The 12,949-nt window shown below is 51.8% G+C and overlaps 1 protein-coding gene across 1 annotated transcript in view; it reads right to left on the reverse strand.

Moving 5' to 3' along the window:
- The window catches only part of ELL2 (elongation factor for RNA polymerase II 2), a 43,752-nt gene extending 33,900 nt beyond the window's left edge, over positions 1 to 9,852 (reverse strand). Inside the window, exon 1 of the mRNA XM_074166337.1 lies at positions 9,721 to 9,852. Coding sequence (XP_074022438.1) covers positions 9,721 to 9,852 — 132 coding nt within the window. The remainder of the gene's footprint in view (positions 1 to 9,720) is intronic.
- Positions 9,853 to 12,949: the final 3,097 nt, after the last annotated feature.

Consider the following 12,949-nt stretch of genomic DNA (forward strand, 5'->3'; position numbering starts at 1 on the left):
TCATCCAGAGTCCCTCCCCAGCTTTCCTGGAGCCCCTTGAGGGACTGGAAGGGGCTCTAAGGTCTCCGCGGAGCCTTCTCTTCTCCAGGCTGAACCCCCCCAACTCTCTCAGCCTGTCCTCACAGCAGAGGGGCTCCAGCCCTCTGTGCAACTTTAACCCCTGAAATAGTTTACTGCAAATTTTTCTGCCCCACGAACGTCACGACTTAAAGCCAGAGAGTTTTAGAAGTGAGCCGAGACTGAGGTTACTGATGTACCCTGTCTGATTAACCAGCACGTACAAGGAAACTCATGCAAAATATGATGGGTTATATGGGCAAAGTCTGGTGCTCAGTTATGAATCCTAACCCTTCTCTGAGGTTTTTGAGAATGAACTTCAATGCTCCACACAGAATTTAATATATAAAGGCAATTTAAAAAAACATAACCAAGCCAGACGGGCGATGCAATGACTGCACAGGACCACACAGCAGCCGTCACCTTCTCAGAGTGGCTCACAGAACTTGACACAAGCTGGTTTTTGAGCTGGAGAACCCATGCTGGCGTCAACCAGCCATCTCCCCTGCTTCAGCGTGGGGGAATGCCAGTAAAAAAAATAATCTGAGTTTAGCAGAAGAGCAGAAAGGTCCTCACCTACCCGCTGGCAGGTGGCCTGGAGGGGCAGGGTGCAGAGCAGGGGATCTCAGTCCTCCAGCCAAACCTTCTGCCACCCCCTGGGTCCAAGGAGACAATTGCTCTGAACAGCCACCACACGGACATCGAGCTTCAGCGTGGATGAAGGAAGCACTTCTCCAACACCTCTTCCCTCTGCTTCCCCAGGAAAACCCCGTTTTCCCGCATTTCTTTCCTCACAGCAAAGAGTGTGAACTTTTGGAGAACTGGCTCTCTGGAGGAGAGAGTCCCACCACTTTCCCATGCCCATTCCCCTTGTACTTCCCTACCACCTACCCTCGTTAGGAGTATTAGAGGGTGCATCCCTCATTAGCCCTGTTCTGCATCCATTTCCGCACTTGCTGCCCATTAATTAGTCTAGTCCCTGTCCAAACTCCCCAATACTGCCTGCCCCCAGCCTCCTATGGCAGCAAGGTAGAGAAGTCCACCATCCAAGAGGTGACAGACCAAATCTGCTGGTTCCATCAGCTGCCTTCTCACTCCAGTTCTGTAAGACAGAGGCAGGACCAGCTCTTCGGTCATACCACTCACAATTATCACAGAATCATAGAATGCTTTGGGTTAGAAGGGACCTTAAAGATCACTGAGTTCCAACCCCCTGCCCTGGGCAGGGACACCTCCCACTAGACCAGGTTGCTCAAAGCCCCATCCAGCCTGGTCTTGAAGACCACGCAGAAGCTATTTCCCTAACCTGCATCCCCGGATTCTTCTCTCCCCAGTGGAGAACCACAGTCTCCATGGTCTCTCCTCAAAGGAAGGAGCTGGAGAGGACAGTTCTCCTTCGCATCCCTCACAAACCAGCATTGCACAGGGGAACTTGAAGCACGGGTGGCCAAGAGCTTTACACAGCACCGCAGGGACCCTCTCCATCACCCTCAACGCCCTCCCCGATGGTGCCCAGCTCTTCGCTAGCTTTTCTGGCTGCTGATGCACACTAAAGGAATGCTTTCCAAGGACTGGAAACTGTGACTCCAAGATCTCTCATTCTGTAGCTGCAACTGCCTATTCCAAGTTCCACATCATGCAGAGCTTAATTTCCCCAACATGTTGCTTTACCTACAGTGAAAATCATATGACACCTTTATTTACCACTGCTCCAGACTGGTGGGGTCTTTCCAGAGCTCCTCAGCATTACTTTCTGATCACCGGAAAAATCCCAGTATCACCTCCAAGCTTTGACATCTCAAAACACCTTCTCCAAGCCACTGCTGAACATGTGAAGTGAATCTGGCTCCAGGACCAACACCTGGGGAGATCAGAGGTGACTCGCTTCCACCCTGAAGAGACACCACTAATGCCAGACCCGTTTCCGCACATTGTTCCTCCAGTGCCCATCGGACCTGCATCGCGTCCCACCCAACATGTGAGCTGACCCCTCCTCCCAGTCCACTCGCACCAGTTTGGCCAGTTAAGCCCCAAACTTCTGGAACAGCGCAGACTAGAAAACCCTACGGTCCCACACCCGGGGCATATACTCCAGAGTCCCGTCTAGTCAATCCAAAGAAGTTCATCCTGGAAAAACTGTTAGTGCTGGAGCAACGTGCGCATCGCCTCTCTCAAGAGTAGGAATAATCAGGCGTCAGCTCAGCTGAAAACCAAGCTACAAACAGCTCCAGGCCCATTTCACTTAAATAATTACTCTTTATTTGCATATGAAGATTTTACTTAAGATACAGAGTAAGTTCTCCTCCACAGGACCGGTTAAAAAAAAAAATAAATTAGCTAGAGGAGCTCTGACATTCAGGTCTTAAATCTCCAATTGGTGGGCCCAACGCTTGTCTTCTCCAGTTCAGTATTTTGCTTAATAATTAGTCTGTGGGCAGGGACTGTATCTGCTCGCAAGACCCGAGATCTGCGCACGCACACGGCACGCTGCAAATAACTCAGATATTTAGAAGGCACCACCCTTCTATATGAAGCTAATTATCTACTGTTTTTCAGGCGTGTTGACTCAGAGTGAGCAGAAGATGCCTTCGTATCAGCACATTAAGAGATTGTGATGTATAGCAGCATTTTTCATATGCCTTGATAATATTTAAAGAGCTATGCATCTATGTCTTATATAGGAGGAGGCTGGAACAAGGTGCCGGTAGACCTTGGCAACACCATCCCAAGGATTTCCCCCTCCTCTTCCTCCTCCTTTCAGCAGCTTCTCTTCCCTACCTCAGGGCTTGCAGCTGTCCAAAAAAGTTATTTACCAATTTACAGCATGGCAACGTGACAGCACAACTTATCCTGAGGAATTATAGAGGCCTCCTCACAAGGAGGAGAAAAAGTATTTGGAAAGAAAGCCCACCTGCACTGATAAAGTCAATTAAATTACTGCCACGGAGGATCAAAGGCAGACAGGTTGCACTTAAAGTCACCAGACCACCAGCTCTGACCTCCAAAAGTGTAGTAGGTTGAAACAACCACATTGTGGGGTGGCAGAGCCACTTAGATACATGGATATGGAAGTACCACAGGAGTTTGGCCTCCTTTGGTGTATCACAGAATCACCTAGGTTGGAAGGGACCTTTAAGATCATCTAGTCCAACCTTGGAAATAAAACAAAACAAAACAAAACAATAAAAACACCAAGACTAAACCATATTCCCAAGCACCACGTCACCTCGTCTTTTGAATATCTCCAGGGATGGTGACTCCACCACTTCCCTGGGCAGCCCATTCCAATGCTTAATAACTCTTTCAGTGAAGAAATTTTTCCTAATTTCCAATCTGAACCTCCCCGGGAGCAACTTGAGGCCATTTCCTCTTGTCCCATCGCCTGTTTCTTGGGAGAAGAGACCGACCCCCCCTGGCTACACCCTCCTTTCAGGGAGTTGGAGAGAGCGAGAAGGTCTCCCCTCAGCCTCCTTTTCTCCAGGCTGAACACCCCCAGCTCCCTCAGCCTCTCCTCACAAGGCTTGTGCTCCAGACCCCTCACCAGCTCCGTTGCCCTTCTCTCTATCCATTCTGATTAGTTTTGTTGGTGTTGTGGGTTGTTGTTTTTGTTTTTTTAAATATGCAATGTCTTCACATGATCCGGACAGTACTCAGTAAGCAGAAAAAGCCAAAATACTGGAAAAAAAACCCCAAAACTTGACACACGGCTCCGCAACTTGGTTACTGCACAGACCCTGGAGACACAGCGCTCATCGTCACACCAAGAGCCCTTCGCAAGCACCGGCGCGTTTGTCCTCCTCTTCACCAAAAGCGGGCATTACTACCACTTCACAGGCAGTAACAGAAAGAGACGACCACCATCTGCATTACCTGGTAGTTTTGGGTGTCAGATGTGAAAAGATCCAAGTCCTGACTTTCACCGAGACTCGTTGGCACTTGATATTCTCACCTGTAGGTCCCGGCTCCCTTCTCTGCCCCCGTGACCAGCGCACGGCAGCGACACTGCCGAAGGGAGGACTCAACCGTCTGGTGCCAAAACCCAACAGCCAGCGTGGGACCAGGAGAAGGCTAGCAGAAGCAGGGTGAAGATATGAGAGGAATGGGTGTCCTATCTGCTTGCCCCATCTCCTGGAGCCCCAGCACTGGTGTCGGAGCCCTGGGGCCAGACAGGAACAGCCTTGGGAGAGTAGCCTTAGCAGCCTTCCAGTCCCTGAAGGGGCTCCAGGAAAGCCGGGGAGGGACTCTGGATGAGGGAGGGGAGCCATAGGAGGAGGGGGAAGGGTTTGACACTGAAAAAGGGGAGATTGAGATGAGATCTGGGGAGGAAATCCTTTGCTGCCCAGAGAAGCTGTGGCTGCCCCATCCCTGGAGGGGTTCAAGGCCAGGTTGGAGGGGGCTTGGAGCAACCTGGTGTGGTGGGAGGTGTCCCTGCCCAGGGCAGGGGGTGGCACTGGGGGGGCTTTAAGGTCCCTTCCAACCCAAACCATTCTGTGATTCTATGATTCTATGAAAGCTGTGGAGGTGGTGGCTCAGGAGGTGGGACTGCCCTTCCTAGGGAAGCTGACAAACAGATATACTTCGCTGTACTGGAAAACAAAGTTGTGTTCTTGCTGCATGGCCATCATCTGCTCAACAGCTCAAGGTCCGGCTCCTTTCTCTACCCCTTCCTTCCTGCACTTCTGAGTCTCTTCCATAACCTTATCCCAGCCTGCTAACCTAGAAGATGACATTCCCCCAAAAATAGTTAAATGGGTGGTTTTCTGCAGTGGAAAGAAAGGGAACAGGACCTGTCCCCTTTCAGGAGCCATGAAACCTTGAATCACCTCAAGCCATCTCACGATGTCGCTCTGGACATTAGTAATCGCCCACGGAGGGTGCAGGCAAGGTGGTACCATCAAGGCATCATCTTGGCTCGGACAGCGTGTAACTGCCCTAAGGTTTTCCTGCTGTCCTGTGTCTCACCAGCCACAACCTTCCGACACCTGAAACAGGATACACGTCTTAGTCATCTCATACCAGACCTCTGATTTATCCAGGGCAGCCCTGAGCGTGAGGCAAGGGAGGAATTCTGCGGGAAGGGAATGCACCAACACCACTGGAAGAACTGTGGCTACCACCCAGCTACCCCAGAGAAAACTGTAGGGATTAAGGGTTTTTTTTTCCCCGACTAACAGGTTTGTTTGAAAACAGACTCAGAAGTCAGTGACACAGAGTGATGTCACCCAGGCCTTGCTGCCATAAGCTCAAAAGAGCCTGCAATCAACCGATCATTGATGAAAACACATTTATAACGAATACTTGCATTGCTTGAATCGATTAACTCTGTGTTACCAGTTACACCGTACATTAAGACACAGGCAATCTTAGATTTGAAGAAATCAGCCAAACACAGACACACAACTTGTCATCAGCTCTCCGTTGGTATATTCAGACCGACAACTTGGAGGCAAAAGCACAGAGATGTCACATATACACATCCCTCCTTTTGTGCAGAAGCAGCATCACTGCCCTGTGGTTGGACACTGGCGGCAAACACCCTACTGGCAGATTTTCACGTGTGTGCCGACAGCAGAGTAGGACAACTTGGGCTCTGCCAACTCCACCATAGGCTTTGGAAGTGCCCTGCAGGAACCAGACTCTCCCACACACCCCTGTTCCGAGGATGATCTTCAGTCTCCTCCCTCAACCTCTTCCAACCGTGCTTTTGCTCACCGTTAGCCCCGCTGCAGCCCATTCCCTTCCCTGGGAGTCGGGAGGGACGATAACCAGCCATCCCCAGTCCTTCACTGTCCACCCAGATCTCCTAATAATTCTTGCTCCCAGTCTTCTCCATCACTCCCAGTTAACCCCAGTCTGCTTTTCTCTTTTCCTAGGGCTTATCTTCCCAGACTTTCTGTGTCATCACCTCTAGTTCCCCCTGCAGCCCAGTCCCACACTGGTAACTCCCCAGCAGCTCCTCTAGGGTAGCATCTCCCCACCGCAGGTGCCGGAGCCCATCCTCATACACCTTAATCCAAACCCAGCACAGCCATGGGGACACGCAAACCACGGGTTTGAAAGAACAAGGTGTCCACCTCAGAGCTGACCTCGAAACCCAAAAAGGAGAACCTAAGGCGTCTGCCCCATCTGTGAGCATCTTCATTCCCAGCATGACACTGCCAGAGCCCCCCAAAAGGGAGGCAAACCTTTCAAATAAATGAGTATCCTGAGCCCCAGCCCAAGCCCTGGCCACCTGAGGCAGACACAAGCCACGGGAAAACTGGACCCTGGTGAATGGAATGTGGTAGAGCCCTGTGTCTCCATTTCTGCCGCGCAGAGTGGGGGACACCAGGCGACGACCGCATCTCGTGTCCTCGCTGACTCAGCAGCTCCGCAGCTGGAACATCCCGACGGCTGCCTGAAGAACAAAAACTTCAGTGCAAAACAGATTCCCAAGAGCCACAATCACCCTCCGGTTTGAAAAGCTCAGACTTTACAGGCCCAAACCCCTTGCTTTAGCAGCATGCAGAATAACCAGCTGCTTTCACCTGGGGAAGCACAGCTGAAACACGGCTGCAGAGGGATGTTAATCCTGCGAAAAAAGCCACATCAGTGGCAGGCAGCGCTGTCCCCACGGCTCTGCAGACACACTGCCCACTGCGGTGTTCTCCGATCGGCTTCCCAGCGGTCAGCAGATCGGGTCAGGACACCACCGGCGAGAGCGGAATTACAGCCTGTAGCCAAGCCAGGGGAGAGGCTCCCGGTGCCCCAAGGTAAAACACTTCCATTTCTCTTTAGCCTTTTCTCTTCACTCTGCCTCTGAGGATCATGAAGGAAGCCAACTTTACAGCCAAGCCAGCAAAAAGTGATTTTGGGGTGGTTTTTCTTTTTCTTTTTTTTTTTTTTTTTTTTTTTTTGTGGGCTAAGTTTCTGCACAGAGGGTGGAGCTGCAATGCTATAACTCGAGCTAATCTAATCAGTTTGGTGCCACTGGAAAAGGGAGGTTCTGCTCCCACCGCTTATCCTGGCCACGTGTGCTCCGTGCACTCCCACCGCATTAGCTCTCACGCTCCTCCGTCCAGCACCAAACCGGTGCGGGACCCCACAACTAAATAAACCGGTTCAAAAAAGTCCCAGAGGGCAATACGAGGGAGAGGGGTGATGTGCCAGGGCCAGCAAAGCCGTGTCTGGCAGCAGTGAGATGCCAGAGCATGGTCCCACCGGTATTAAAGCATTAGCCATGCTTTAAATTAATGCTGCTGCAGGTGATGCTCGAGGATCTTAAAGCTCAAGGATCCTCCTTGTGGAAGGAAACATGGGCAAGAAGAACGTCCTCCACCATCTGAATGCAGCCCACCCCAGGCCATGGTGATGGAGAGCATAAATTGAGCAGGAAATCAGGATTTGTCCTCACCTATACTAAGTTTCAGGGGTCAGGCCTGCTAAAGAGAAACAATCTCTGTGTTTCTGAAGGTAGAGTTGAAGTTACGACATTTTTAATGTTAAGAATTTACAAGTCTTTCGAGTTTTCTTTAACTGTCACGTCAGCAAAACAGCACCTTCTCAGAGGTGACAAGAAGGAGCGAGGGCTTCGGTCTTTATGCAGGCTGTTTGAATGTGAACGTGAAGCAATTAAGCATATAGAGCTTATTACGCTGATTATGTGCTGCCTGGGGTCCTACAGGTGATGGGATAAGCAGGTCACCGGAGGGTTATCCTGATTTCTCAGCTCTACACCCTTTCTGAGGTATTACTTGTGCGACGCCAATAAGATCTCCAGCCCAGAGCGGCGGCAGAGCTGCAGGTTCCCTCCCTCGCCTTCCCTTCCCTGCCTTCCCCATTCCCGGCAACGCCGGTTTTCAGCCTTCACTGCAAGTTTTTCCAGTGTCAGGGTCAGAACTGAGATGGGTCAGGAAAGTGGCTGGGCGTTAAGCTAGAGAGAAGGAAGGCATCACCATGGTGTGACCATCAGTCCTGTCCTCCTCCGGCACCGGGCGGACGTGCGAGGTAGGAGATCACCACCAGAACCTCTTAAAGTGGAGACAACAGAAAGGGAGAGTTTCTTCTCCCTCCCTCATCCCTCCCCCAACACTGATGCTCTTGTCAAATATTAGCGAAACAAACCAAAAAGCACCTGCAGTGAGATAACTCTGAGGATCGCTTCCTGAACTGCACCACGGGGGTGGGGGTGGGCAGGGGGGTTCTGCCAGCCTGAAACTTAGAAATATGGGATTTGGTCGAATAGTTTAAAAGATGACCCTCTTCAAACCCAGAAATTCCAGAGGCTGGAACAACAGAGCCTGAAGTTTTTACGCTGCCTTATTCTTCCACTTGCCACTGCTCAAGTGGCACATCCGAACTCCAGCAGGACCAGCTAACGAGGTCCAGTTAACGAGGAGCGGACCCGCAGGAAGAGTCGGAGTCTTGTTTACAGTTTGGGAGATGAAGAAATAGTGAAACGGGGAGAAGAATTTAAATTATTTTCTGGATCATGACGACCACAAATAGCTCTTCACTCAGTCTGCAATACCCTGATGATTAGGCACGCATTACTCATTTTTCATGCAAAATTACATTAACTTGGAAATTGATCCCGGTGCAGAAAAATACCCACAGGTAAATAATTTACCCGAGTCGCTTCATAAATCAGAAATAATTAAACCTCTTCCAAGATGTATCTACCTGCACTAAAGAAAGCAGTTTTATTACAGTCAGCACAATTTCCAGCTTGTCACGTGTCCCAACACGCAGAAGTGCCCGACTCCAGACCGCGACATCACTCATCGCACCCCCATCCTTCGGGGGTCTCCGCTCCCGGTGACAACGCCGGACGCCCCAGACGAGGAGGGGCGGCTCCTGCCACCAGGGATGCGCCCCCACCTGAGGCACGTGTCCCCCGGGCGTGTCACCGGCACGTCACCAGCATCCCCCTGGCATCTTGCCGGCATCCCACCTGCGTGTCACCAGCATCCCACCAGCACATCACCAGCATCCCCCTGGCATCTTGCCGGCATCCCACCAGCACGTCACCAGCATCCCACCGGCGCGTCACCAGCATCCTGCTGGCATCTCGCCTGCATCCCACCAGTATGTCACCAGCATCCCACCGGCGTGTCACCAGCATCCCCCTGGCATCTCGCCGGCATCCCACCGGCACGTCACCAGCATCCCACCGGCATCCTCCCTCGGGAGCACCTCCCTCACCCCGAGTTAATCACCCTAATGAGCTGCAGGGATCGCGGCACCACCGAACGGGGCTGTAACTCCAAACATCAACCACCGGAGTCACTTTCGGAGGCGCTGCCCGGTTTCTGCCGCCCGAGCCGCAGCCCCCCCCGCCGCCGCCCCACCGGGCTGCTCCCCCCGCCGGGTGGGCACAGCCAGCGCTCGCTTTAACAACGCCTAATGACAAACTCATTAATTGCAGCCCGGGAGGCGGTGCCGACGGGCTGCTGGAAGTTTGCGAAGTGTCACGGCGCACAGGGAACGTGCCACGGGCCACCGGCAACTCGCCACCGGCAACTACTCGCCACCCGTTCCCCCCCTCCGTCCGTCCCCGACGGCGACTTGCGGGGGGGGGGAAATAAAGGCGGTGGTGGGGGATAACAGCGGGGGGGGAGACCCCACAGGAAAAGAGGGCGATACCCCACACATACCCTCCTCCGCCCCGCCGCCGCCCCTCACCTGGCAGCCCTGATAGCTCTCCAGCGCCCGCAGGGCGGTCTCGGTCAGCTTGACGTGCAGCACGGTGACCCGCTGCCCCTCCCTGCCGCCGCCGGACACGCCGTACCGTTCCCCGTCCCGCAGCTCCGCCATCTTTCACGCACATATAAACACACACATAAACCGCTGCTTCCCCCCCCCCCCAACCCTCTCTCTCTCTCTCTCTCTCCCTCTCTCCTTCTTCAGCCGCCGCCGCCGGCAGCCACGGCCATCCCGCCGCCGGCCGGCCGCGCGCGCAGCCGCCGCCGCCTGCCCATTGGCCGGCGGGGCGGGGCGTGCGTCCTACGTCACAGCCGGGCGGGGTCGCGCCCTCCCTCACAGGCGGCGGCGGCGGCGGGGGCAGGCGGCGAGCCCGGGGAGGGTTTTTGAGTGGAAATTAAGGGTGAGGGGGGGGTTAATGAGGGTGGTGAAGACGGGGGGGTCCGGGACCTCGGCTGGGGGTGGGGGGGGCAGCCGGCGGGGCCCCGCCGGCTGCCCCCCCCCACCCCCAGCCGAGGTCCCGGACCCCCCCCCCCCCACCTCGCCGGGGCCTGAGGTGGAGAACGATCCTGGGCCTGCCAAAACTCACCCAGCGTTTGTTTGTTGTGCAAACACCGGGAAACGGGGTGCCCCCCGCCTTGTCACGGTGTGTGTGTGTGTGAGTGTCTCTGTGTGCAAGGCTATCGCTAATTATTGCCTCTCTTTTTTTTTTTTTTTTTTTTTTTTTTCTGGATGCGAATGGAGGATAGGAGGTTCCACTCAAATATGAGAAGAAACTTCTTTCCTGTGAGGGTGACAGAGCCCTGGAACGGGCTGCCCAGGGAGGGTGTGGAGTCCCCTTCTTTGGAGACGTTCAAGACCCTCCTGGATGCAGCCCTGAGTAACGTGCTCTGACATGCTGTGGGCAATCCTGCTTCGGCAGGGGAGTTGGACTAGATGATCTCTATGGCCCCTTCCAACTCTAAAAAAATTCAGTGAAATAATGGAGGTGTTTCTGTGGAAAGCCTTTTACCGTCTGGTAGGTGAGGGAGCAGCCTGATAACCAGGAACCAGGGCAGCAGACTGGTCCTCGCCCCTGCCTGAGTCAGTCTGCAGGGATCGGGGCAGGTACCCGGTCAGAATCATCCGTATTTCATCCATTTGACAAAATCCCCGCAGTTTTCCTCAAAAGAGGCAAGCCAGCAGCATCCGGAGGCTCCCATGCGCTCCGTGCGAGGAGCCGACGTGACAGAGCAATCGGTTTAAGGCCGACCAAAATTACAGGCTGATGGTTCTGCTGACTGCGGGTTGCCATTTAAGTTACTTACATCCATGGAAAATATCTCATAGGCAGCTTAAAATAGTTTTACTTTCATTTTCCTCGTACCCGGTCTTACTCCTGCTCTGCCATTCATCTCAGTTGGCTGGCACCAAAAAAATCCACTCACCCAGTCTTTACATGGTTAGGGTTTTAAAGTATACTGTTTAAAACATGTTGGCTATTATCTTCCGAAGCACATTTTTCGTGTCACGAATTAAAACCTTGTCTTTACCTTCAAGGCCGTGCCCATATCTGCCCTGCTCTGGTCTCCTGGCTGCCATGCTCAGATTATAATTCACTGTTTCAGTTTCCATCTCCACCAATTTTGTCCTTTTTCTCCACTAGTAGCTGCTCTTTCTTCTATACTGCCCTAGACCAAAATATCTTTCCGATGTACACAGGCACACACGTGTGTGTATGTATATATATATATACACCCTCGTATATGTATACATATATATGTACCTACATATATACAACCCTCCTTCTTGGAAGTCATTTCCCAATTTATACCTGTTTAGCTTCACTCTTTTGTGGTGATTATTTCCTGGCCAAACCAAACAAATAAAATATGTAAGAAGAAGAAAGCTAGTGGTAACAATTCTCTTAACCATGTAATGCATAATTCTATCCATACTGTGTCATTTCTTATTTAGGGAAGGCTTAAGTAAGCCCTTGTAAATGTTATACCTATAGGTGTGTCTGTGCGGTGCCCTGTTGCAATCAGGTACATGTTCCTTTGCAGGACTGGTTCTCTGGAATGTGCATCTTAACGTGACTTGCTTTATTATCTACATAATCACATCTCGGGCACCAGCAGAGTATGGGGAGCAGGCACCAGTGATTCCTTCAAAACGCCTCGATGTGCAGGTCTTGGAGGTTTTCGCCAGGTCATCGTATGTGCAGCAAGTGGCAATGCAGAGTCTGTACAGAAAATAAGGACAAGAAAGTAGAAGGAAAAAAGTTTGAGCATGTTGAAAGGAATTCATGCTTTTTGGAAAGTCAGTGTATTCATCCTCCTCATCTGAGCCCATTTTTCAGCCCTCCCGGGAGTACCTTTTAGCTTTCCTCTGGTGTTTTTTTGGGGGGATGTGTGGTGTATATAGTAATTTTCTCTGTATTTTCAAATACCAGGTGAACAAAAAAACTGAGAATAGGGCAGACTGCTGCAGGTCCCGACTTTGGGACGTTTCCATCCCCTTCAGTAATCACTGCAGGTAGAAGGCGGTGGATCCTCTGCCCCTCCAGCAGCCCCAGGAAAAGCTGAGAGAACCCCGTCTGTGAGACACACAGCGAGGAGCTTTAGTAAAACAAGCCAAAGTGGAAAAATAAACACCTTCAGCAATTGCAAAAGCAAAGCCTAATTTATGCTCGTTTCAGCTGCTTGCAGGTTTTTCTTCTGCTATTAGTTTTCCTATGTGAGAACACGCAAAGTGTAAATAATCTCTGGTAGGAAATGAAACATTTCTGGTCATTCAGTTAACTTAGGATGTGGCCTAGTTTCTGGTATTATCAGGGTCAAAGTGAGAGAGTACAATATGAGGCTTGCCAAAAAAAAATAATGCACATCTTACCAGCTGGCTGACGGCATCGCAGCTCACTCTTTGGTGTTAGAAAGTGAGATCTTGGGACCTATTCCCAAAAACAGCTCCCCCAAAAATACCCTGCATGTGTCCTGCGAGAGTCAGTGGCCTCGCATTGTCCGTGCTGCAGACTTTTGGGGTTTTTAGGGCTTGCCTGTATAGGGAAGAACCTGTGGTCTTGGCAATGCATGCAGTTGCACCTTTTTAATTAAAGGTGTGATGGCACGCTGAGCTACTTAAACCGGCTTGGCTTTGTAAGTGGCCACCTTTGGGCTAATGACAGAGGTTTTTCTTTCACAGTAAATTGTTACAGCTTATCTTGCAAAAG

This window comes from Numenius arquata, chromosome Z, assembly GCF_964106895.1.
Source record: "Numenius arquata chromosome Z, bNumArq3.hap1.1, whole genome shotgun sequence".
Lineage (NCBI taxonomy): Eukaryota > Metazoa > Chordata > Aves > Charadriiformes > Scolopacidae > Numenius > Numenius arquata.